This window comes from Chenopodium quinoa, unplaced genomic scaffold (genome assembly GCF_001683475.1).
Source record: "Chenopodium quinoa cultivar QQ74 unplaced genomic scaffold, ASM168347v1, whole genome shotgun sequence".
NCBI lineage: Eukaryota > Viridiplantae > Streptophyta > Magnoliopsida > Caryophyllales > Amaranthaceae > Chenopodium > Chenopodium quinoa.
In genome coordinates this window covers 2,918,279-2,945,616 of record NW_018743175.1, presented here as the reverse complement: position 1 = coordinate 2,945,616, position 27,338 = coordinate 2,918,279, and the positions used below count along the sequence as shown (strand labels likewise).

Genomic DNA, 27,338 nt, shown 5'->3' with positions numbered 1-27,338 from the left:
TCAAATTTGTGAAATCAGGTGAATAGAACACATATTTAGAGTCTATTATGTTCACCTTATTTTCACTTTTTCAAATCTAACAAGTTTAGATAAGTCTTTGATAAAGACTGCCAAAGTACAAATCACAACTAAAAGAAATTTTAATAAGTTCAATTATGTTTAAATAAGTGAAAAAACTTATGTTAATTTCCACATGGTAGACATTTTAAATTTTATTGCCAAATAACTTTGACAATTTGATGATTTTGAACCATTATAAACAAAAAATAATAATGGCTACAATGATTGAAATCAATTACTCCATATTAAATAGGATCATAAACCACAATACGTATACAAATACCTGCTCGGAAAATACTTGATGATTACAGCTCGGATCGGGTAATCAAGGATGGATCAGTTTGAATTGTCTAGATGTCTGTAGACACTAGACACACCCGACTTCCCCATCACCTCCTGTTTTTTTTGGTGAAAATAATCCCCCTCACCTCCTATACACTAGCTCTCTCTCGTTCACCTCTTTAATCTCTCACTAGCGTCGCTGTCGTCACCGTGCCACCAACCGGAGACTACGCCGGCCACTGCCACGTCATCGTCTTTCTCTCTCCTAGGGTTACCTTAATTTTGATATTATTTGACATGTGAATCAACTTAATACAGTTTTTTTTTGATGATTAATTCAGGGTTTTTAGTGAGTAATCCATGTTCTAACTGATATTTTACTAATTCATAGAATTTAGTTTCGTTTTGAAACAATGGTGAGTGAAATTTTGTAGTGTTTGTGTTAATTCAGTGGAAGATTGGAATTCTGCTAAATGAGTAGTTATTGTTACAAGATCTAAGCGCATTGGATTGTATAATTGTGATTAAAGATTTATATAATTGACCATTGAATTGTTCAGGTTAAGGTTAATGATTATGTAGAAATTATAAATGTGATAGAACATGTGTTTGGGAGGTAAAATGATGATATAAAATGGATTTGCAGTCTCATTGGAATTCAATAAGCTAGTATTGGTGATGCTTGATCATTGATTTGGTGTTGAGGATTAATGGCCTAACTTTCCGAGATAATTCGTATTTGCTAACTATGCTCTAATGGGAAGTTAGGGTTTGCTTGTTGAGCCTTTCCTTAATCTTTCATCATGCTTCCCCTGTAATTGTTACGCATGTGATCGTATTACGACACTGATTATCCCCTTTTTGGTTTGTGGATTCATGTTCAGATTTAGTCAATCCCGATGCCTCTTTTTTTACCGGCATTTAGAGCTGTTGGGAGGAGCTGTTTGTTGTGACAATACTTTATTAAACCATTCATTCGACATGGACACTATTGTCTAATTCGATGTTTGAGCAGCATTGCTGGAATTGATAGCTTTTCTTCTAGGAATGTAATTCATCCTTCTAGGAATTCTTTCAATTCTTACGATAAACTGCAGAGGAGGTGGTTCTTGGGTTGTGGAGATGGACAAGAAGGAAATGCTTTATCTAAGATGTACGAAGAGAAACTTGTTATTGGGTGAGTTCTCCTGAACTTTAAATCTGATTTAATGCAATTTAGATTAGTTGGAAGATGCCCAATCTAATTTTGCTTTGATGCAATAATTTGGTTGAAATTTGTTGTACGATATGTTAAAGAGGAATAAGATGATGCCAACCTGATGAATTAAGTCTTCTTGTTAAGAATGTTAAAATTTTGCATGTTGGTTAAGATGATATGTATTTTTCTGAATAATTGGGTTGAGTTGATAATGAAGGTTGTGATAATTAGTAGATGTTAAGATCAATTAGAAGGTGAAAAACATTTATGGAGTAAAATTTAGAGCTTGGTAATGCATGAAACTTGTGACTTTGTTATAAATCGTTCACTAGTGTCTCCCCTGGCCTAGTTCTATTTCATTGCCCATATTTTAGCTCTTATTTTGGATCAAGAAACTGAAATATTGACAACTGTTCAGTAACGACAGTAATTTATGTGCAGAAAGCTTACTTCTAAGACCGAAGCATTTCCTATCATAGGTGATTTGCATAATGTCTAAACAACTCTATGATGTTTGGAGGGATGAAGCATGAGACTTAAAATTTTCTTTATAAACAGGTATTCCCCTGAATAGCTGTTTGATGTTGTTGCAGCTGTAGATTTGTATGACGATATTTTACCTTGGTGTCAAAGATCAGAAATTGTTCGGCGCAATCCTGATGGATCATTTGATGCGGAATTAGAGATTGGTTTTAGATTTCTGGTTGAGAGTTACATTTCACATGTGGTTTTAGACAAGCCAAAGTTTATAAGGTAAGATTTTCACTGCATCAAACATCAATATATTCATAATCTTGTCTGATTTTGTTATGATTAACTGACAGTGAAAATGCAATTGTACATGCATCCTAAAAGATTCGATTTTATACATTTTGTAATCAGTCTATATATGCAGTCCTAGTAGACTCCTAGTGTCGTCCAGCAACGATTACCAAAATGGATGACGTGTTTCATTTATGTGATGGTATTTGAAAAAAGTTTTACGAGTAAAAGAGGCTCAAAACTATTCATTATTAGGCTTGAACTCATATCAATTTGTTTCACAACTTAGCATATTAATTAACTGCAGCATACTTGATAGTCTAATTGAGCCATTGAAGGATAAAGCCTTGGCAAGTTGGGAATTTGCATGCGCGTGAGTTAGTTGGATTTGAATAGCTTCATGCTTCGACTTACCTTTTTTTGTTCACTATCTATGACACTGCATGTAAAGCCGTGGTATTAAGGAATTTAAGAATTGTTGCTTCTAAGAGAATTTTTGTTCACTATCTACGACACTACATGTAAGGTAGGCCATGGACAAATGTAGTAAGGAGTTTTAAGAAGGGTTGCTTCTAAGAGAACATATTGGGGAGTGGGGTATTAGACGGGGGGTTGTTGTCTAATGATTTATTTTTCTTTGAAAAATGTAGTTATTGCTTGAATCACCAACACTTCCTACCCAAGCTTAAATTTAATTTATACTCCGTTCTTAATGTTTGAAAGAAAAGGGTTCAGTGACATAGGATAAAAATGCTCGTCAGACCAAATTGAAGGCTCCAAACGTTATGTATGAATGAGGGAGAAAAGTAATTTAGCTCTCATTTTCAAGGGAAAATAAATGCAAGCAACTTGGTCCTCTTTGTGTCATTAATCAATATATTCCTTGCGAGAATTTTGTTTTTTCATGGCTTAAATTGTTAGGTACTCGTATTAGGTTTAGATAGTTGTAAACTTGTAATCCTTTTAAATGAAGACTTTGTTGCCTTTTGACTAATAAAAGTAGGTACTTGTATCTCTACTTTTGTTAATGAGTCAGACCACTGCATCTGAAAGCAACCTTTTTGAACACTTGATCAACATATGGGAATTAAGACCAGGACCAACTCCGGAAACCTGTAACCTTTACTTTTTGGTTGATTTCAACTTCGGTTCACCACTTTACCGGCAGGTAACGCACCTTCTATGTTTTGGTCCTGTGCCAAACTTATAATCTACCTCATTTTAGCTTTAAGAGTAAGTAGAATATGAAACATCTTAACTACAGAGTATAACAAGAGTCCTCTGCTGTTCTGCAGTTTAACTTATATGTCACTGTATTATTTGATTAGATGTATACATGCTGTTTACTCCCTCACGTGGATGATGGCTTCCTCTGTGCAGGTGGCATCAATGTTCTTCCGGAAGGTGGTATCTCGATTGGTCAGTTCGTTTACTGATCAATGCCGATTGTTATATGGTCCAGGGGCAATCATCGAGCAAGGGGTTTAGCTCATCTCTAGAATGTAGTTGCATTAAGTGAAACTTTTTTGATAGCTTAATGCATGAAACAAAGTTGTTACTAATGCCTAAAATTTAGGATCTAACAAAAAGGTTCAATCAATTCATCATATGAGAATGGAAAGGCATTCCTTCCAAACGCTAAGTGGTTATTGTGATTATATAATATTAGTCATTTCCACGTAAAATTGCCTCTCCCTGCATATTCCGTCACGCAATGTCTTTACACAAACAAAACCCTCCTTTGAATGTTTCCTGTCCGTCCCTTAAAAATTTTCCCATTTTTCATTTTGAGTCGATAAAAAATTGGCACATTTTCGATGGTAAAAAAATAGTAAGGGAGACACTCACACGTTCAAATATTGGTAGGACTTGTTGGGTTGATTGCACTAGCACCACTCGTAAACCATAAACAAGTGGAGCACTAGAAGGTCACATGGGAAACTGGGGGCCGCCAATCTGGTAGATTTGAGTATATGTCACTCCTTTTGGCTTGGAAAAGTCAAACAACCCCATCAAATCTAATCTCTTTTTAATCTTAAACAAATTCGGCTACTAAAAGTTCCAACATTCTATATTATAATGCTAATTTAATTACTTTTTTTTTAGAAAGGTACTAATTTAATTACTAACTACAGGATCTTGTTAAATATTATAATCTTAAAGATTAGAAGATAATCACTTGTGCAGTTGTGTGTTTTCAGTGCTGTTCCATAAAAAATATTTTATTTGCATTAAAAAATGGCTAATTGTTTCTATTTGATGATTAAATAATTGCACTCTAACCATTAACAGTTAGTAGAATGGATATTAGTTACCTCCACAACTAGTAACGATTGTTAGGCATTAGTTGGAGTAGATGTCAAATATTTTACTATTTATCCGTATTAGCTGTTAGTTGATCCATTTTATCTTTATCTATATTAACCATATTTCTTTATGTTTGTTTCTTTTGGAATATTTCATATGAAGAGAGAAAATTTCAACCATGATTATTCATTGATATAAATGTACAAAAAAAAAAAAAAAAAAAAAAAAAAAAAAAAAAAACTCATGTTAGGATTTTTTTTGTACAATTTTATCGATGTATTGTTTTTAAAAAAAAAAAAATCCATAATTTTAATTATAAGTAGTATTTTTTATTATTTTTTTTGATGAAGTTGAAAAAAAGGTTGCTCATATATACTCTATAATGAATGAAGTAAACCGTATGACCGTATGTATTATAAACTGTAAACAAGCATTAAAATGGATGAAGTTATTTTCAGCATGCATCTAGTAACCTACTCTAGGTTGATGGCCCATATTACCTAGGATCCTAGCAATTTTTTTTGCTGAATTAAAATATCACATGACATAAAGTTAAGAAGTGATATAATTTGGGGAATTAAATGACTTGACGTGAAAACAAACTTTGATCATAGAGATAAAAGATTCCACACAGTTATAGTGAGTATTTTTAATTCTTTGTCTTTTTCTTTTAATTGTTTTTACTGGATGATAATAGGAGTACTAATCATCAACTGAAAAATTTACAGGGATAAGAATATTCAAGTTCCCACTTGTATTTATCTTTCAGAAAAGTACATTATCTACCATTCTACGAGTACCTCTGTTAACAATTTCCCTGCAAAATAACTGGACCACATCAACTACAAAAGTTTAGTCCATCAGTCAAATGGTACTATGATAATTTTTGCTTAATTTATTATGTTTTTAAGCTAAGTTTTCTTAATTAATAGTACATGGAATTAAGCAATCAAGCAACTAAAAACCATGTAGTCATGACAAACACAAGAAAAATTAACGAAATCAACAAAAAAATAATACCAAGTATTTCAATTAAGTTTGAAGGAAATTGTAATCCCTGGCACGTGGTGGTTGTTCAAAAAGAGCTAACTGATTTAAGCATAATTAAACAACTAGCTAAAACAATTGTAAATCGACACAAGCATTCTTGTAAACTTGTCCGTTGTGCTTCTTAATAAGAAATTAAATTTGTTAAAGCATTCAATAAAGAGACTAGTCGTGATTAATTTGGGTAGCCTACTATAGATGTGGTTTAAATGACTACATGTCTACATAACAATGGACGTTGTTACAACTTACAAACTTGATCAACCTTCTCTTTGGTAGTTTGGTATTATTAATGTCAACTTCAGAACAATATCAAGTTAACTTCATTTTCAAGGAGTACTTTTAATTATCTTGTAGTATTGGTTGCTTTCAGAGTTACGCCACTAAACTTGTCAATTGCATCATAACTTAACCTCAGAGATAGATACTGCCATTTACGCATATCATGCCTCAGTTCTAATATGTATAAATATTTAATAATTGAAAAAAAAAAAAAATACTCCATATATTAGGTTAAACGAGTAATCTGATTAAAACAATGTACTCCATATATTAAGCTAATTGAATAATCCGATTAAAACATTGTACGTAGTGTATTTGTATGCATTTCTTTTAAAATACGAGTAAAACCGAATAGTTAGATAAATAATTAATAGAACGAATTAATTATGTATGCATTTCTTTTAAAATACGAGTAAAACCGAATAGTTAGATAAATAATTAATAGAACGAATTAATTATGTATGCATTTCTTTTAAAATACGAGTAAAACCGAATAGTTAGATAAATAATTAACAGAACGAATTAATTATTAATTTATTAGTAAGTGTTTAAATACAATGAAATGAATTGGAGGACATATGAGTTACAAGTTGCCAATCACGTACAATTTACAACCATACATACTTAGCTAATCGATTTTACATGTGTTTATAATAATATTATCTTCTAATAAATTAGATTGTAGTCTTAAGAGAAGACTTTTTTTATTAATCTTATACAGTATAATTTCTATACCAGAAAAATGAAATAAAAAATAATGCGGAATACTTTGAAATGTATATATAATGCGCATTTGCTTACCTCCCAATTACAAAATCGATTGTAGAGATGATAAATGATTCCACTAACCTAATGCGTATGGATCTAAAAATAGATCGATTATATATTCATATGTCAACTTGAGTAAAAGTTCTTGTTATATACTGTATTATTTTTTTAAAAAAATCACCAAAATTGGGTATACATGACAACATAGAAGTGGGTGTCTTTGTTGCTTGCAAGCTTTTCTTCATACTTTATAGAAGGCATGCTACTAATATTTATGGACCTATTATTTTTTTGAGGACCTATTATTTATGTGACCACCCAAAACCCACTTCCTACATATAAATCTAAATATGGAGTATTAAGTTATACAACCTATATCATCTCATTATTTAGTTTCATTATAGTTTTAGTTGACGCAGTACATTTTATTTAGTTTTAGTTGACCACTTCTTTTGTTTGTCAATGCATAACTTCACATATTAAATTGTACAAAGAATTAATTATCAATAATAAAAATTGTAAAAACTTGATATTTAGAAACATAATATACATTGAAATCAATATGACAGGAACCATATGACTAGTACAGAACAATATGATTATATGATTTTCCTTAAAAAAAAAAATCGCAAAAAGAAGTCAATAGTGTCCATAGTCAATTTGTGTCAATAAAATAAAGAAACAAAAGAGGTATGACCTAAGTTAACCTTATAAATGAAGATGACAAGGATATATGAGTAGCAACTAGCAACCTATGTTTTTTTAAATATTAGGCAAGAACTCTGGGTTAATTTATACTACCAGCTGTATAGAAGCTAATTTTGTATGCATCAAAGCTGTCATATACTCATAATCGAATGCTTAACGCTTATATATGGCCACAGATCTAAGATCTCACTTACTCTACATGCAAATATGCAATAGCATGAATGCAAATAGGTGCAACAGAGTTCCAATGGGGTCAGAAACAAATTTAAGATGTGTATTACACTATTACTATTCAAGATTATTACTCATTTAACTTTTAAGCTATGTATGGTAAATGCACGAGGTCGTATTCATCATGCATGTTTGATTTTGATTTTCGATTGTTCACAAAATATTTACTACGTTCAAGGTTTGTATATAAATACATGATAGTTTTCATAAATATGACAAATACGTAATTAACTCAATCAGGCCAAGTTCTGATTGATTTGTGTTCATGTCACAATCTCTCAAATTTTTTTTTTCATTTAGGTCGGGTTATTGTGTGAGCTGTAAATTAGTTTAGGTACCTCTTTAACCTCTTTGTTATCATTGTACATTTGTACTTGTCCAAGGCATAATAGCATTATAATGATGTAAGTACTTGTAGTCCTTAGCAAACGACTAAACGTGCGTAGAAAGAGGAAAAGCACGAAGAAACTAACATATATATGGAAAAGTACCCACATACTTGTAAGTTCCAACTTTTTGTTCGTCTTAGATCAATGCAAAACTCATACAACCACAAAACAAAATAAAAATTAACTTTATAATTATTAGTTTAAAATATTATTTATTTACAATACTTCAATAATAATGTTAGTTGATATGTCAACATCTTAAAGAACCAATCGAGTTTGTGTACGCAAGTGCATGCATGTTATATACTGTTTGTTGCTTGATTTGTGTGATTTAATTAAGGTGATTGAAAGATTTTGGACTTTGCCCTTAAATTAATTACTTTGATTAATTGACAACTACTTAACTTAATTTAGTCATTCTTTGCTCCCCACATGAAACCACATGTTTATGTGCAAATTTAACTTAACCATCTTCCTTTTATCATCTTCTTCATTCTTTCATCATTCGATTTTTTTTTTACTTAATTCTAAGTAAATGGTAAAGTTATTAATTGGTTGAATCAAATTGATTTTTTTATTTTTTTTTTTTTTTTTTGTTAGCTAAATTCAAGTTTCAAGTTTGGTATAGGTCAATTTTGGTACAATTTTGAGTCAAACCTCTTTTCTTATTTTCTTTGAATTATTTTGAAATTTAAGTCAAAATTTGTATTCAATGTTCTACAATTTCAAAATAATTTGTTGGATATGGAAATAATTTTGTGGTTTATTTCCTTTTGGATTATTTCAATTCAGTATGATTGAATAATATTATAACTCAAACATTAACTAGATTTATTTCTCAAAAGTTTGTTTGCTTTCCTGTATTTGCTGTCCATTTTTTACTTGTTTGACCCAAAAAACTACTACAAACAAGATCAAATAAGACAAATTAAATGAAACAAAGAGAGTATTAAGATTTGTGAATATATATGAGGTACTGAGTATATAAATAATACAATTTCCCTTTTCCTAGTATTTAAATGCTTATTATAATAAAATATTTTGGCAAGCTTGATACTTACTCTATTTTTTTAATATTGCACCATAAGAGTTGAGCATAAATTTTTGAAAAATTTAACATAAACAGACAAATCTTTGGGCGGTTCTCCCATATTAGACTAACCTTTAAATCTACCCATATTATACACAAGTTTAATATTTTTCTCCCAAAATGAACCCAAATGACCAGTGACCTATACAACCGGTCATTTTTTTAATTTTCTTTGAATTTTTTTTTAAATTAAAAACCTTTAATCATTTTTTCAAATTAAAAAAAAATACAATTTTAAAAAAAAAAACACTTTTCCCTCACCCCACTGCCAACCACCCCCTCCTCCACCTCTCCTCCCTTTCCAGCCACCGCTCCCCCTCCCCCTTCACCTCCCATTTTTGACCATCTCCTCCCACTGCATTTTCCAACCACACCCTGCTCCCCATGAAACCCCTAAACCGAAAAAAAAGGTGAGAAATTGATGTAGAAAGAAAGAAGAATTGGAAGATTGAGAAATTAATGGAAGATGGAATGATTTTGGAGGAAAAGTGTATGTGGTGGTGTTTATGGGGTGGTGTGGGGCAGCTTCGCGGTGTGGACGCGTTTGGATCTTGGTGGTGGTGGTGAAAGGATGGTTATGGCAGGTTTCGAGTATGAGTTTTTGGATGGTTTTGGTGGGTTGGTATGTGGTGGTTTGGTTGGTAGGTATGGTGATTTCGATGGTTTTAGTTGTTAGTATAGTGGTTTCTGTGGTGACTGTTGCTCGTGGTGTAGTGGGTGGAAGTGGTGGTGGTGAAGATTAAGGTGTAGGTGGCGATAATCCCGACGGCGTTGAAGGTCGCCAACGTCGAGGGAATCGGTTGGCCGCTGGTAGGGGAGGGGGCTTGCTGTGGCGGGAAGGGTGGTTTTGGTTGTTTTATTTATTTTTTTGTAAAAATTATCAAAATTTAAAAATTAAAAAAAAAAAAAAACTTCACCAACGATTTAATGACAAGTGGAATTTTACCTGGTATAACAGGTAAGGTAACCTATTTGGTCCATTTTGGGAGAAAAATGTTTTACTTGTGTCTAATATAGGCAGATTTAAAGGTTAGTCCAACATGGGAGAACCGCCCAAAGATTTGTCTATTTATGTTAAATTTTCTTTTATTAGTAGTGGGAAAAAGGAAGAGAGAGAAAAGTAAAAATACAAAATTGTCCATGTGATTGTAAACATAAATTAATGAATAAGTGCTAAAAAGTAAGAATATATGAAGTATAAGGTGTTTATAGTGTGAATACAAATATTTGTTTTCCTAAAATAGATATAGTGTAATATTTGTGAAACTTTCTCAAAAAGCAAGTGGTGCAATATTTTAAAAAGGAGGAAATATATTGCATAAAATCGGATTTCTGAGGTTGATCCCAGCCTGGATCCATAACAGAACAGCCCAGTAGCCCACGGCCCACTCATTTTATGGCATTTTTTTGGTGGGATTTGGGTAGAGGTCCAGCCTGGGTCCATAACAACTAATACGAGCACTATTAAGATGGGCTTTAGGCACTCTGAAAACAGACCTAAGCTCAATTCCCATAAAAAAAAAAAATAATAACGCATTGATTTCTCTCACTAAAGCAATGTGAACAGAGAAAACCTAAGGATTTCATTTCTATATAATCCTGATTTATATAATCCTGATTTCTGTAAATCATGATTTATATAATCCTGATTTCTTTAAATCATGATTTCATTAATTTTATACCTTATACGTAAAGTTTGTTTAGATATATAATACTAACCACATTACATTTCGATCAACAAGCTAGTAAAAAAAATCAAATAAAGGCTTTAGCTAGACTAGTCAAAAAATTTTGTTACATAGAAACATAAAATCATTAGAATAATGATGAAGAAGCTATTAATGGTGATGACCATAGCGTTGATATGGAACATGGGATCAGCAAAATGGGTTGTGCACGACGACGGCGAAGCACCACCTCCACAACAAGGTGCATGCACGGTAGCTACAGAGTGTTGGGCTGATATGATGCACGTTCCAGGGTGTTGTGAACGGCTCAAGATGTCGGCAAGAGCGAAGAAGGCCCTAATAGCTAGTGATTGTTGTGATGCAATAAATAGGCTGAGTGACGATTGTTCAAACACCGTCTTTTCTACTCCTCCTTTCACTGATCCTGGTTTTAGATTCATGATCGAGCAAAATTGTAAAGTAGGATAAGTACAATACCCAATAACCCAATTGGATTAAACATTCAAAGCTTATAATTAATAATAATATTCTTTTGATTATCATAAAGTATATTGATTTGGTCATTTAAATGCTTGATTTGTTGAGTAATTTTATTATCATAGCAATTTTTTTTGTCGTATGGATCCGTTGATTTTAACTGAATTTGGGAAAATAAACCAAACTAACACCGTTGTTAACCAGTCAACTCAACTACACGATCAACACCCATCACCGGGTGCTTTGTACCATGATATATATATATATATGTCAATTGAGCAAGTTTATTTGAAACATACTCTTGTAATCTTGATAGCAATCTTATCATATCGCAGGTGTTCTCATGATGTAGCTGTCATTAGTTCTTTAGGTCTTTCTTGGTAAAAAATCACATGTATTGTCATCTTTTATCGGTCGACAGAGTACTACGTAATAATAATATCACCAAACAAAAGAGGAATTAAAACTTGCGCACTCTGCAGTACCAATATAGACACCAAAGTCTCCCCAGTTGCAAAACTGTCCTGGTAATACAAATGAAGTTGCACTACAGTTTACCCTGTTACTCAAAACAGAGTTTGTGCAAGGTACTCCAAGTATTATGTAAGACGGAGTAATCCGTATCACAATACAAAACCAAGATATCTTGCTCGCAAATTTGTCTTTGGGAGACTATCCAAATTGGTCTGGCGAACTCTCAAGTTCTTCCTCTTCAACCAAAACCAAGCTGTCAAGATGCAAGCATCTCCTCGAGCTCAAAAAATTAAGAAATTAAACAAAGGGTATGTTCTATTCACCAACATTTTACGCTTTTTATTTATTACTCTATAGGGCTTATCTAGAGGAATTAGGATAATATTCCTTGTACAGTTGTACATACAACAATCATGTTCAACCATTATGCGCTACTTCAAATAAGAAAATGTCCATTTTTTATGTTTCTCTGACTAGCAATTACTGGCAAGATGAAGGTCAACGGCGGTATTAATAATGAAGATCGTATTAATAATAACTACAGAGTATAATACTATGTATTCATTATAATGGGAGTAATTTTTTATTGGTAACTTATTATTATGAAAGCAAAGTCGATTAGATTTTATAATTGAGAAGACTTCTTGTTTTTTTTTTTTTTTTTTCTTTCCCCTAAGCGCATCATAAGACATTTTATATTAATGTTATTAAGGATACACACCATCCTACATCATGTGCCGCCCCGTCACCAGCTAACTGGTGTATTTGATATTACTGAGGTTGTTTTCAGCCAGATATAATATATGAAAGCATAGCATATACCAGTTAAGAGCATTAATTGACAGGAAAAAAAAAAAAGTCTTCTGCATTTATGAAAACATGTGGCATATCATATAACAGTTGAATGAACAAAGGTGTGTTTATCAGAAGATGGCAGAGGCTGTCTTGGGCCTTGTCATTGACAACGTAGTCCCCTGGATTGCTAGTGAAGCAAAGCTATTGAGAGGAGTCGGCGGAGAAGTTGAGCAGATCATTGAAGAGCTGAAAAGCATTCAATCCTTCATCAAAGATGCAGACGAGAAGGCAGAACAAGAAGAGGCTAACGGTGCAAGTTCGTGGGTGAAAAGTCTCCGAGAGGCAGCTTATCAAATAGAGGATGTCACAGACACTTATGTGATGCACATGGCAGCTGAAGCACAGTCTCACCATTGTCGTCCTAAGATACTTGGCTCTCTTGAAAGGGCCATGTGCTGGATTCTCAAACTAAAATCTCGACATCAAATTGCACAAGAGATTATTCAGGTTAAAGAGAGTATCCGAGTTATCAAAGAAAGGGGTCAGAGTTACGGCTTCAGCTCCTCCTCGTCGGTAGTAGGAGGAAGCAGCAGACGCGATGGATCATGGCATGACCCTCGTATCACTTCATTATTCATCGAGGAGGCTGAGGTCGTGGGAATCGAGCCCCACAGAGATAGATTGATTGACTGGTTAGTCAATGGAGGATCTAAACGCACGGTTATATCTGTTGTGGGCATGGGTGGGCTAGGCAAGACAACTCTTGCCAGGAAAGTTTATGACTCACAGACTGTGACAAACCACTTCAGCAATCACGCTTGGATTACAGTTTCACAGTCATTCAAGGTTGAGGAACTTCTAAGGAAAACTCTCAAGCATTTCTACAAGTCAAGGAAAGAGTCTGCTCCTCCAGAACTTGATGGAATGGATGAGACTCTACTCATCTTTGAGCTTCGGGAATATTTGAAACAAAAGAGGTACATGGTTGTTTTTGATGACGTCTGGGCAGTAGAATTTTGGACAATCATACGCCATGCTTTGCCTGATAACAGCCAAGGCAGCAGGGTGTTGATCACAACACGTTCTGATGGTGTTGCTTCTACCTGCAAAGAATCATTGCTTGACCAAATATACAAGCTACAATCGTTACCTGAGGAGAAAGGCTTAGAGCTGTTTTGCAAGAAGGTATTTTATTCTGATATAGAGGAGGGTGGCAGTTTGCCATCAGAACTGGTGGAGTTGTCGCGCAGCATAGTCAAAAGATGTGAAGGCTTACCACTGGCAATAGTTGCAGCTGCAGGAATGATGTCGACTAAGAGAAAAGTTGTAACTGAGTTGAAGGAGCTTGAAAAAAATCTTGGCTCTGAAGTTCGGTCAAATCCTCACTTCTCAAATATGAAACGAATTTTGTCTCTCAGCTACTATGACCTTCCATACTATCTTAAGCTGTGTCTGATGTACTTTGGTTTGCTGCCTGAGGATTACTCCATCAGACACGCACGACTCATTCGCCTATGGGTTGCAGAGGGTTTTGTGAAAGAAAAAAAAGGAAAAGGAAAATCAGCAGAACAGGTTGCAACAGAATACCTGACAGAGCTTATAAACAGAAGCTTGGTTCAAGTCTCAGAAATAGATATTGATGGGAAAGTCAGAAAAGTCAGAGTCCATGATTTGATGCGTGAAATCATCCTCTCAAAGTCCGAGGATTTGAGTTATGGTCATGTATGGACAGAAAATAGCTCAAGCTGTTATGAGTTTACACGGAGAGTATCAATCCACAGATGCACTAAAGATTGTAATTTGAAGAGCAGTGGTAAATTTGAGACACGTTCGCTCTCATTTTATGATGCGGACAGCCTGTCACATTCCACACTGTGTGCAATAATGGAAGCTTTCAGGCTTTTGAAAGTTCTAGATCTGCAAGAAGCCCCCATAAATTTTCTTCCTGAAAATATTGGAGATCTGTTTCATTTGAGATATCTAAGTGTAAGGCACACGAAGACAAAAGAGCTTCCAAAGTCTATAGGTAAGCTACATAACCTACAGACTTTGGATGTCAAATGCTCCCTTGTGCATGAGCTACCAGAAGAAGTGAAGTACTTGATAAATCTGTTGTATCTCATCGGATACAACTATGATTATGAAACTGATTTTAGTGTAAGTGCTCAGAAAGGATTAAAGCTGAAGCACGGGTTAGGTCGTCTACAAAATCTGCAGAAGCTATACCTTGTAGAGGCAAGTGATGGGATGACCCTATTCAGGGAGTTGAGAAAATTGAAGCAATTGAGGAAGTTGGGGATCACCAAACTGGCCACTCATAATGGAAAAATCCTTTGTGAGTCCATAGCTTTGATGACCCACCTCGAGTCCTTAGAAGTTTGTTCAGAAGAAGATGGAATGCTTGATCTACAGTTTATTTCATCCCCTCCCCAATACCTTCAACGCCTATACTTAAAAGGTCGGCTAGCAAAGGTCCCTGACTGGATTCCCAAGCTCAAGTATCTCGCTACAGTAAGTTTAATGTGGTCAGGGCTAATGACTGACCCAGTGAACATCCTTCAGGACCTGCCTCACTTATCAGAGCTTGTACTCCAGGATTCATTTCTTGGTGAAGAGCTGGTTTTTCAGGCCACAGGCTTTCAAAAACTTAAGATTTTAAAGCTCTACGACATGAATACTTTGACAAAGCTGACGATAGAGAAGGGAGCACTTCCTCTTTTAGAGCTGTTTAAAATTGGTCCAATCCCAAGGTTAAACACTGTCCCTGAAGGCATCTATCACCTAAGAAGCCTTTCAGCTCTTCGTTTCTACGACGTGTCCAAGTTATTTGTCCATAAATTACTTCCAGATGAAGGACAAGACTTTTGGATCATTGAACATGTCAAAACAGTGCTATTCCATTACCAGATACAAGGGGAACGCTACAAGACCTGCACTCTCAATGATTTGATTTTCCTCAACCATTGAAAAAGGTAAAACTTTTTAAACACTATTTAAGTACTTATATTTCTTTAATCTAGAGAATTTTTCTCATTAACTAAGGCTTATTCTTCAGTTCCATTTGCATTATTTTGGTTTATGTAATCAAGCATGTTACCTCGTAATTTTTCTTATTCCATTAACATCAGTCTCTGATGCCTCACTTAATTAATCATACAGAGTACGTAAAAGTTCCAGTGCATGGGCCTAGCTGTCTAGTAAGACATTGGATGAGTTTGTAGTTAGAACTTAGAGCTTTAGGAGTGTTCAATACTGGCAGCTCCATAGCCAGAATAAACCTATGCCTCTCACGCGTGTGCAAGCTGATTCCCACAGCTTGCATGACTAGGATGAGCCGATTGGAGCACCATCCTAGATGCAGGCAAGATTAATAGTTAGTAAATCGGGGGTGTTACATAATGTTGCTTTAACTAATTCATAAAGGACTATACTTAGATATATATATATATGCATACCCTCCCTAAGTACCTTAACCTGTCACTAATGCCCTGCGTTTTGGCCAGGTTTTTCTTCAATGAACCGATGCTAGACGCATTAGGGGTCGATTCAGCACAAGCTTTGTGGGTGAAAACTCTATCGAATTAGGAGAGAAGCTAAATGAAATCCTCTTTCCAAACAGTCCTAGTAGGGATTTGGAGTACAACTCCAACCAACATTGGTCTTCTGTTTTGTTTTCTCAATTTTGCATTTTATTCATGTATTTTTTGCATTTTATTCAGGTATTGATGTATTTGGTTTTGTATCTTTTGCTTACAATGAGTAGTGTTTTCTCTTCCTTTTTAACATTTCATTTCATTTCATTTCAAACTTTTGAACATGTTACAATGATTTTACCCAGAAGAATTCTTTAGCCCCCAATCACTCTACTTCAGATTGGATAATTCCAATTCCATCAAACTAGCTTCCAATTGGTTTCTACTCCGTATTGCACAAGGCAGCGCCGAAACCAAGTTCTTCAGCCACGGGATAAATATGGTGAACAACTTTCAGTTGATGATTATAATGATTGTAAGCTTGCTTGTTTATGTGTGTATTGGAGTCCATCGGTTGCATTGGCTATTATCTGCCTATCGTAGGGTGACAAATGTTTATGATGATAATATGATTACAGAAACAGAGAAAATAAATTGATACATGATTAAATAATTTATTACTTATTAAAGACTAGAGAGTATTTGAAAGAGAAAAGTTAGTAAGGAGGTCAAATAACACTATTAGTTTCGACTTTCAACAATTTTATCAAACAAACACCAAGTAAATAATATTAAGAAAAGGAGGGAAAGATAAGATACGGAAAGAAAGAAGAAACAATCTAAAAACCAAAAATGAGAGAGGACAAGAAGTTCAGCAAGTATTTTACTGTCTAACCTAAAGAAGCTCAAGAAGAATCCCCTCATCACGTATATGTATACGATCTGCATAAAGTTTCGGTATTTGCATTTGTACTTGTACTTGAGCAGAGCATAATTCCTTCTCATCTCATACATAATAGCATATATGCTTCCGAAGAAAGTTGTAATAATACGATGTTGATGTCGCATAAATTCTATTTTCCTGCATTCACACATCGTTGTCAATTGCTTTTTTCAGATAAAAAAAAACTCAAACGACAACTATATGGAGCACTTCTGTGAAAATGACTAATACAACTATTATAGCAAGAAAAAAATGATCAGATGTAAACCAAAAAGATAAGAAAACTAGGATCTTCACACTTTTATTTAGGTTCAATTCAATAAAAAGGCAACCAAGTCGATCAAAATATTTCTTTATTTGCCAGGCAATGAACATTTCAAAGAGTAAAACCTTTATTTGAATACTCGAAGCATACTCACAAGATTTACCAGGCTGCTGCTTTTTTTTTGGACAGAAACTATGGAAATTTATCAAGTCTAACACTTGGACACATACTCGCCATGTCCGAGCAACACAGACGTCCAATCAAAAGTTGTTTGACCCATGGATGACTAGCAACAATTAACAACGAGTTGAGCAAAAAAGGGAAAGAAGAAAGAAAAGTTTCTTCATAGAAAAAGAAAGGGAAAGAAGAAAGAAAATTTCTTCAAAGAAAAAGATAGGGAGAGAAATTTCCTCTCAGAATAATGTCCAAGAAGACCCCACTTAAAAAGTGTGAACGTAATCTGACTGACCCGAGGAATACTCAAAACTTGACTTCAGCCCCCACCACCCACCACACCTCTGACTTAAAGACTTGTTATGATACCACAAAAGAATTCCATTTGTTAAACAAATTACATACAGCAAAGTACAATCTATATGCAAGGGTCTCTTAATTTGGGAACTGTATGCATATTATAGCTTCACAACTATGAAGACATTATCTCATATGCCACTTGAATAAGCAAAAGCAATATAGTGGTGTGCCTGATTGGCAATGTGAGCGCAGAACGAGACAAATGACAGAGGCTGTTGTGAGCCTTGTAATACAAAATCTGGTTCCTTTGCTCGTTGATGAAGCAACATTCTTGAGTGGCATCCACAGAGAAGTTGCTCAGATTAAAGGGGAGCTGGAAAGCATTCAGTCCTTCGTCAGGGATGCAGATGCTAAGGCAGAAAAAGACGCAATTAACTATGGTGCCAAGACATGGGTGAACCAACTGCGAGAGGTAGCTTATCAGATAGAAGATGTTATGGATAATTATGTTCTTTACATGGCCACAGAAGCACAATGTCATGACTGTCCCAGAGTCTTCGGCACTCTAGGCAGGGCACTCTGCAGGATTCTCAGGCTAAAACCTCAATCCCAGATGGCTTGTGAGATTAAGCATATTAAAGATAGAATCCATGCCATCAAAGAAAGGGGCAAGAGTTTTGGCTTCAGGTCCTCAGAGCCAGAAGCAAATAGAGAGAATGAATCATGGCATTACCCCCGTGTCACTTCATTATTCATTGAAGAAGCTGAAGTTGTGGGGATAGAGTCCCACAGAGATAGGTTGATTGGCTGGTTAGTCAATGGAGCATCTAAACGCACAGTGATTTCGGTTTATGGCATGGGTGGGCTAGGCAAGACAACACTTGTCAGAAAAGTATATGAGAATCATCTTGTTACTAATCACTTCAACTATCAAGCTTGGATCACTGTTTCACAATCATACAAGGTTGAGGATTTGCTGAGGAAAACTTTGAAAGAATTCTACAAGGCAAGGAAAGAAACCCCTCCAACAGAGATTGATCAAATGGACGAGACATTGCTAATAATCGAGCTACGAGAATATTTAAAGCAAAAGAGGTATATGGTTGTTTTTGATGATGTCTGGACAGTAGAATTTTGGGCACTGATTCGGCATACTTTGCCGGATGATGGTCAAAGCAGCAGGGTATTGATCACAACACGTTCTGAATATGTGGCTTCTTCATGCAAAGAATCTTCATTTGATGAAATGTACAAACTACAACCATTACCTGAGGAAGCGGCCTTAGAACTATTCTGCAAGAAGGTATTCCACTCTGATATAGAGAGTGGCAGCCCATCAGAGTTTAAGGAGTTGTCAGGCAACCTTGTGAAGAAGTGTGAAGGCTTGCCACTGGCAGTTGTTGCAATTGCAGGAATGTTATCGACTAAAAGAAAAGCCAAGAGTGAATTGCAGAAGCTCGAATCCAGCCTTGGTTCTGAGCTGCTGACCAATCCTCACCTCTCAAGTATGAGCAGAATTTTGTCCCTCAGCTACTATGACTTGCCTTATTACCTAAAGCTGTGTCTGATGTACTTTGGGATGTTGCCTGAGGACTACTCAATCAGACATGCACGGTTAATCCGACTATGGATAGCAGAAGGTTTCATAAAAGGGACAAGAGGAAGAACGATGGAGCAAGTTGCAGAAGAATACCTGGCAGAACTTATAAATAGAAGCTTAGTTCAAGTCTCACGTATAGATGTTGATGGGAAGATTAGAACAATCAGAGTGCATGATTTGATGCGTGAGATCATTCTCTCAAAATCAGAGGAATTAAGTTTTGGAAATGTATGGACAGGAAGTAGCTCAAGTTTTGATGGTTTAACAAGAAGGTTATCAATCCACAGATGCAACGACGACAGTTTTCTGAAGAGCAATAGAAAATTTGGAATCCGCTCACTTTCAATATTTGATGTGGACAACTTCCCAAGTTCTGTTTTGTGTGCACTAACTAAAGTTTTCAAGCTTTTGAAAGTGCTAGATCTGGATGGTGCACCTACCGATTTTATTCCTGAAGAAGTTGGAGATCTGTTTCACTTAAGGTATATAAGTCTAAGGAACACAAAGACAAAAAAACTACCAAAGTCCATAGGTAAGCTACATAACCTACAGACATTGGATCTCAAATGCTCATTTGTTCATGAGCTACCAGGTGAAATAAACAGGCTACTTAATCTGCAGTATCTTATTGGATACAGCTATGAATATGAAACTGATTTTAGCATAAGCAGTCAAAGAGGGTTGAAATTGAAACAAGGGTTAGGCCGTCTACAGAATCTGCAGAAGCTATACCTTGTAGAGGCGAATCATGGGATAACTTTATTCAGGGAGTTGAGAAAATTGAAGCAATTGAGGAAGTTGGGGATAACCAAGCTGGAAACACCAAATGGGAAAATGTTTTGTGAGTCCATAGCTTTGATGAGACACCTTGAATCTCTAGAGGTTTGTTCACAAAGTGAAGAAGAGATCCTTGACCTAAAATTTCTTTCATCCCCTCCCCAACATCTTGAACGCCTATACTTAAAAGGCCGCCTAGAGAGGATACCTGATTGGATTCCCCAGCTCAAAAATCTTGTTACAGTTAGTTTAATGTGGTCTAGGATGATAATTGACCCACTGTCTATCCTTCAGAATTTGCCAACTTTGTCAGAGCTTGTACTCCAGGAAGCATTTCTTGGTGAAGAGCTAGTTTTTCAGGCCACAGGCTTTCAGAAGCTTAAAATTCTAAAGCTCTACGACATGAATACTTTGATGACACTGACAATAGAGGTGGGTGCCTTGCCTCTTTTACGGTTGCTGAAGATGGGCCCAATCCCAAGGTTAGATACCGTGCCAACAGGTATCCACCATCTAAAAAGCCTCACTGCCCTTCGCTTCTATGATGTGTCAAAAGATTTTGCCCTCAAACTACTTCCAGGTGTGGGACAAGACTTTTGGGTAGTTGAACATATTCAAACTGTACTTTTCCATTACCAGCTACAAGGGGAATGTTACAGGACCAGCACCCTGAGTGATTTAGTCTGAACAACTGACAAAGGTTAGCCTCCTTTTACTGCTTAGCTGTAACATTAGAGATGTCAGGACATGCTCTTTCAATTTCTACAGAAACAGAATCTTTTTATGGGTCAGAAGAGAACTACTACTAAAATTTCTAGCGTAGGCTAGTTCCTCTGTTTCTTAGAGTGTATTGAATTTCTCAAGCTCTGGATAAGGAGTCCCTTCTTCGTTCTTGTTAATTACGCATCTCACCGGTTGAAAATTAAAATTTACATCTTCCAATAAATAGATTATGCATTGAAACAGCATTTAGCGAACAGGCCGAACAGTCAGTCAGTCATATAGATCATTCACACAAATGATGAGAGCTTATAATGTTTGGAGCAATGTAACATATATATATGAATGTCAATTTTCCAACTTTTAACCACAACATCAGACCCTTAATCATCAATCTTGGCATCTCCCCCCCCCCCCCTCCCCTCCTCCTCCTTTATTTAGGGTGGAGGCCAACATTGTTTAATCATTAGTAAATCAAAATCTATTACAATTATGCTAATTACACATCCCTATGAAGCTGAACATCAAAATTCAAAGCAATTAAGATTTCCTTGCTTCCATCAATTTTGAGTCAACAATTCATGACTTAGATTTCAGCTTCAAGCAGTACCAACTCAAAACGACTCAGTCCCTGTAAAATATGTATAGGGCCAGTAGCAACTCCAAACAGCTTTCAGAAGAGCAGTGACCAAATGATAATAAAAAATAAAAAAACAAAATATATATATATATAAAAAATAAAAAAAAAATAAAAAAATAAAAACCCTGAAGCCCAAATATTATGCTTAACAAATGTCCTTAATTTGGTTTTAAAAAATAGCACTTGACACCATAATATCCACATAAAAAAACCTGCTAGCAAAGTTTATTAGGAATAAGAAGGCCCCTTCTCTCGCTAAATTATCCTCTCAAAACCATCTTATTGGAAGCTTCGATCTGTTAGCCTAGTGATAATTCATGGAATATTCAGTACCCCTAACTCATTCCATTAAAACTTAGAATGCCATATTCGATTAGCACACTCAACTCTGTAAGACTGTAAGTGCCCTCAATAATTCTCTAGAACACACCCTAAAATAATCTTCATATAAGCTTTGAAAGTTTCAATCTTACTCTTCCAGTCTCAATCACCAATTCATCACAATCCTAGGTTGCTCACACTGACTTTACAGACATTTCGCCGGCAATTTGCATTTCCTTCAATGCACTCCTAGAAGCTGAGCTTTGTTTGGTTTTAGCTGTGCCAATTATGAAATATTCCTTATACTCTTAACCATCTTCCTGACCCCTGGATCCAGCTATTCAACATGGAACTGCATTTTATTTCTATGACCACTTTAGTGTGTTCCATATGTGGATGCTAAATTAAAAATGGAAAATCCCCTTCTCCCTCCTTATTTTATACTCCCTTTATCCCCTTCTCCCTCCTTATTTTATACTCCCTTTGTCCACAAATAATCTTGATGTATTAATTTCTAATATGCCCACAAATTATCTTCTTGTTAATTAAAATAGAAAACTTTCTAGGTCAAACCCATATGAAGTGGACCCCTCCACTAACTCTCTCTCTCTCTCTCCCTCTCAAAAAGATTTTTCATAAACAGATGGAGCATTATTTGATTCGGCATATGGTTGCACAAATACTCACACATTCTATATATGACTCACTATTGCGCCAGTTTGTTGCCCATTGCACCCCAACTTAGATTACATCATTATTTTTTTTTTTTACGTAGTAAATAAAAAAGAAAAGTAAGGAGAGCCCAAACTAAGCCTCAACCCTCATAATCTCTTAGTCCAATTTTTCAGGCACAAGGAAGTGAAGGGGAAGGGGTGGGATAAGGGATCCTCAACCCTAATCAGTATTTGGGAGGATTTGACCTTATGAGTACAAGTTATACCCCTAGCCAAATTCACCAAGCTTTGATTATATTGATAATTTTTATGTCACTAGAGTTGAAATTAGTATCGATTACCAGGGTAGCTGCTAGTGGCTACTTCATTGCTTATTTAAGTCTAATTTTCATAAGACCATCAGACCTTATTTTTCAATATCTTCTATGCAATGTCTTTATGTAGTTCAAAGGATATTATTCTTTATAATCTATTGCCTTTCATCGCACCATTTATGCCTTGTGTTTTCGCCAGGTGGATCAGGTTCTTTTCCTATGGACTGTTGGAAGTTTAGGCGCAATATCAACCTGCAGATGCTCTTCGATGGGATTTTTTTTTTAAATTGTTCCTAAATTCTTCAATAAATACTTTGCTTAATTGAAAATATATTTTGTGGGTCATCTCTAAGGCTTTGTACTCTTTTTTATTTTTTTTCCTCACAAAATACCCCATTTTTGTTCCTTTCAAGATTTCTTGTTGAATAATCATGCACATAAACAGACTCTTGATTCAGTTGATTGTTGGTTTCTTTCAAGGGAACCTTAGAGCCTAGACCACAAGCAAAAGACTGTAGTCATTGTACTTATGCACTCGTTTTCTTAACAGGTATTATTTAAAACAGGTACAAGAGTCATGGTTAAAAAAAATCCCAATATAGTCAGCCATTATTCTATATAAAAAAAATATCATCACCCTGGATACTGATGTTCTTTTGATTAAGAAACCCAAAGACAATAATGCTGATGGGGATAGTGATAGACATTGATAACGATTTTATGTCTTGTTGTCCAGGGATAAAGAAGATCAATTCAAAAGGCGTATAGAGTTAAAATATTCAATTCAACAAGAAGACACACTACACAGTACACACCTTAGTCAAAGATATGAAAACTTTGAAATGTCTTTAGAATACAGGAGATTACGCCCAGCTCAATAGTCCAAAAGAAAATTGTTTTGGTCCTCTCTACCTAATTCATTTCAAATTACCCAGATAATTTGAAGTAAGTTACCAGGAACATGGTACAAAAATTGTGATTCACTTCCCAAATCAGCCAAACTAGTCCAAAGTCATACCAATATTCAGTATAATGTTCTACATACAAATTTGCACTTTCCAGATAGTATTGCATGGTTAACATTAACAAATTAGGAAACACTGGTGTATTTAGAACAATGTTTTCTCTTATTTAATAACAGGGAAAGTGATCCACACCTACTATGGATAGAGGTAGATGCCTTCCCAATTTATGTCATTACATGCCATTAATTTTTCAGCCTACGGATTTTATTTCCCTTGGAAAAATCTATCTAAAACTTCAAAATATTACTTGTATTAAACATAACCATTGGATTGGGCTATTGTCAGCCCAGCCCAAATTGGAACCTGGAACATATAGTTATGTCATATGAGCATTTTGCTGGTTCCAAATCCTGAAGTCCTGAACTTCATCCTTTAAAGCATTGGGTTTTTTCTTCAGTAGAGTCAATAGACACCCAATGTTACCATAACTACTGACTTAAAGCACATGAAATTGCAAAGTAAGCAGCTCAATTAAGGATTACTGGATCTTAGTAAAGACAATTGGGTGTACTGGAGTCTGGAGTATACATAAAAATCCAAAGCTTCTCAGAATAAGCATTAATTGGAAAATAGGGAATGAGTACCAAAGTCCTCTTTTGGAAGGGTAGCGCATGTGTCATGTCATGATCAAAACCTAATTTAAATCCTTAATACTAACCCTAACACAATTGCAAATGTTTATATGAAAGTCTCATATTGCATTTTACCAATTATATCAAAACTCCTTTCTAGTTGGCTACATTTCCATGTTCTTCGACTATCACTTATCTCAATACAATCCAGAATATTCAAAACAGTCACCTGAATATCTCCATACAGCAGAGCATATGACCTGGGTTCTGCTCACCAAGATATGGAGAGATACAGTCTAGCGGTTTCTATAGCCCTTCAGAAATATTTCAGAGCCCTCAAAGGATATTTTACTCAAGATTGTCAATTTTTATTGAGGCAAGTATCAGGCTTTCACCTTTCACTACTAAGCATTATATGGATAAGCAAGAGCTATCCCATCACAGCAAAAAATTAGCTTCTAAATTACCACGCTTTAACTCTATTTAGAGTGATCAGCATCCGCTAAACAACTCTAAGCATCCCCAACTTCAATCATCATCTCTATTCGATCATAACAATAAAGCCTTCCTCTATTATCTCCCCATGCTCATCTAATGTACCTCCATGACCTCTCTAAATTTGCCAACCACCTATATCATAACCTCCTTATTAAGCTCTTTGAACTATGCACTTATCAAAGGATTCTAAACAAATGTAGCAGCGGCATGCACACAAAATGCCAAATCAGCTAAAAAGTACAATAATGATTCCAGTCAATCAGTCACTAAACTTCTTAGCACATTCATAAACAGGATATAAATTGAATTTAACTTCAATAATCAACCAAAAAACATTAAATTGAGTGGTGATGCAACCATACCTCGTTTGAGTATTGCCGCAATTCAAAGACATGAATAGAACTCATTAAACTAGCTCTCAGGAAGCCTTAGAGTTCCTAAATTCCTTCTTCAATTCAGAAACTCTCTTCATACAAGCGGCTTTCGTTTTCCCGGGAACAGCAGCAGCAATCTTCTCCCACCTCATAGCAACATCCTTTGGAAATGCTTTCAATGCATTAAGTAGAGCAATATCTTCAGTTGAACTCCAAGTAATAACCTCCCCGCCACTTTCTTCCTTATCCACAGCCACATTTTCATCTTCTACCCTCTTATCAACCGCCTTTCGATCCTTCAAAAACTTCGAATACGAATCCGAATCCACGGGTTTCTCCTTCCCCAATGACTTAGCTTTACTGACCACACTCTCCACACTATGCCTACCCTTGAAAGCCTCAGCAATCACCTCCCATCTCCTTGGCTTCCCAACTGGGTGCTTCAAAATTTGTTTTCTCAACAACCCTGAATCCTCCTCACTCCATTCTCTTTCCTCAATCACAACCCCATCAACATGTTCCCCTAATTTCGAAAACCCTCTATCCTTTTCCTTCAAATCAACCAAATTCTCACTGTTCTTCACAAAATCAGAAGACCCATTAGGAATAACCCCATCAAAATCAGATCGTTTACCTCGATTCCGTCTATTGGGCAATTTTTTCTTGGATTCCTCAGCTTCAATTGCCTCGGTTTCAGGGGGGAAATCGACGATTCTTCCTTGCCCAACTCGAATATCCCCAGCAGTGAGAGAGATAGGAGCGAAAGGACCGACGAGGAAAGAGAGAGAAAGCCATAGGAAAAGGGGATTTAGAATCTGTGATTGGAGAAAGAAGGAAGAACCCAGGAAGATGAGAGAGAAAGAGAGTGAAATGATGAGTAGAGGCTTGTTTTTCTGGGAATTTAGAGGTGAATCAATGGCGGCTGAAGAAGGTTGGGAGCGAGATTGGAAGATGAGCCTGGGTCTGCTCTCGTCATAGTCGTCGATAAACTCCATTTTTGTTTTCAGAGCAAGCTTCCTAATTCAGGCATTCATCTAGCTTAAGTGCTTAGCTGCTTAAGTGCATTTGGTAAGGAAAGGAGGGACCCATTGATCATAACTATTACTCCCTCCGTCCCATAATTACAGGCAAATATACCATTTTGAGTGTCCCAAAATGTTTGATATAGGGGAATCTTTCTATTTTTAGACTATATTTTTGGACAATAATACCCTCATCTTAGTTTTTAATTGACGAATTTATCCTCATTTTAAGCTGAATTGGAATCTTATTTTGGGGATAAGTGTACTTTTAATACCCTACAATTAATTCTTTGTACTCCCACTTACTCTCATTTTCTACTCCTTTTCTCTGAATATTTTCTCTCTCCATTTATTTTCTGGGTTCTTCCACTACACACTCTCTCTCTCTCTCTCTCTTCTGTTCTTCATCCTCCGCCACTCTCTCTCCTTAATTCTCATGGCTTGTTGCTTCAAATCTCACGAAATTTACATGATTCCCTCTTAAATAGTCCCCTCTACAAAAGCCCCATGATAATTTTGCGCAAATTGATTCGGTTTGTCGTAGATCTGAAATTGTCTGAGTCACTGTTCATTTTCTCTCTCCTAAAAAACCATCAAATCTAGGGTTAGCTTGCTCAATAGTTACTGACGACTCATTCCCTCGATTAGGTGAGGTGTTAATTTTCGACAATCTTAAGCAATTTCTTTGCAGAAATTGAGTTTCTTTCTCCAATTTATTTTCGACAACATGTCTAAGAATTCGAGTTCCAATCTTCCAAAACAAAATCCTCTAGTTTGGGATGAAAGGTTTGGCCCAGATCCTGATATTTTGTTTCGTACCGACAGTGATGAGGATAATGGGGAAAGCGTGCCTTACGAGTGTTCAGATCGTGACTGTCATTGGCCGACTGACTGCAATGGCGACCATTCTTACAGCTTAGAGGTTTGGAGGAGTCACTTTGGTCGTTACCTCTACACTACAGAACATTTTCAGCAGTATGGGTGGTCTTTTGGTGACGGCGATGGTAAAACCCTAAGTGGTGAGGAGGTGACATCAAAAATGGCTGGAAAAAAAAATGATGATGAAGTTAACTCCTCCCCTGTTGCTG

At 35.7% G+C, this 27,338-nt stretch overlaps 4 protein-coding genes across 8 annotated transcripts; 3 read left to right on the top strand and 1 right to left on the bottom strand.

The window, feature by feature from the left end:
• Positions 1-383: 383 nt before the first annotated feature.
• Positions 384-3,987, top strand: LOC110732478 (coenzyme Q-binding protein COQ10, mitochondrial-like). 5 transcript variants are annotated; one of them, XM_021912422.1, is made up of 4 exons: positions 384-1,519; positions 1,982-2,019; positions 2,134-2,293; positions 3,683-3,987. In XM_021912422.1, the coding sequence occupies exons 1-4, from the start codon at positions 1,494-1,496 to the stop codon at positions 3,819-3,821; spliced, it is 363 nt and encodes a 120-aa protein (XP_021768114.1). In that variant the 5' UTR covers positions 384-1,493; the 3' UTR covers positions 3,822-3,987. The 5 variants fall into 5 exon arrangements, 2 of the variants coding, with proteins under 2 accessions (XP_021768114.1, XP_021768115.1); XR_002513490.1 differs by having other exon boundaries at positions 430-1,519; positions 2,099-2,293; XR_002513492.1 differs by having other exon boundaries at positions 430-1,519; positions 1,982-2,098; positions 2,179-2,293.
• Positions 3,988-12,269: 8,282 nt separating this feature from the next.
• LOC110732475 (disease resistance protein RPM1-like) lies at positions 12,270-16,334 on the top strand. Its single transcript, XM_021912418.1, has 2 exons — positions 12,270-15,530; positions 16,062-16,334. Exon 1 carries the CDS (start codon positions 12,694-12,696, stop codon positions 15,523-15,525), a length of 2,832 nt encoding a protein of 943 aa, XP_021768110.1. The 5' UTR covers positions 12,270-12,693; the 3' UTR covers positions 15,526-15,530; positions 16,062-16,334.
• A 417-nt stretch (positions 16,335-16,751) lies between these two features.
• On the bottom strand, positions 16,752-26,273 carry LOC110732477. The gene is made up of 2 exons (XM_021912420.1): positions 25,217-26,273; positions 16,752-17,112 (listed from the first exon to the last, which is right to left on the bottom strand). The coding sequence occupies exon 1, from the start codon at positions 26,221-26,223 to the stop codon at positions 25,273-25,275; it is 951 nt and encodes a 316-aa protein (XP_021768112.1). The 5' UTR covers positions 26,224-26,273; the 3' UTR covers positions 16,752-17,112; positions 25,217-25,272.
• On the top strand, positions 17,395-25,207 carry LOC110732476 (disease resistance protein RPM1-like). Its single transcript, XM_021912419.1, has 2 exons — positions 17,395-20,790; positions 22,959-25,207. The coding sequence occupies exon 1, from the start codon at positions 17,976-17,978 to the stop codon at positions 20,775-20,777; it is 2,802 nt and encodes a 933-aa protein (XP_021768111.1). The 5' UTR covers positions 17,395-17,975; the 3' UTR covers positions 20,778-20,790; positions 22,959-25,207.
• Positions 26,274-27,338: the final 1,065 nt, after the last annotated feature.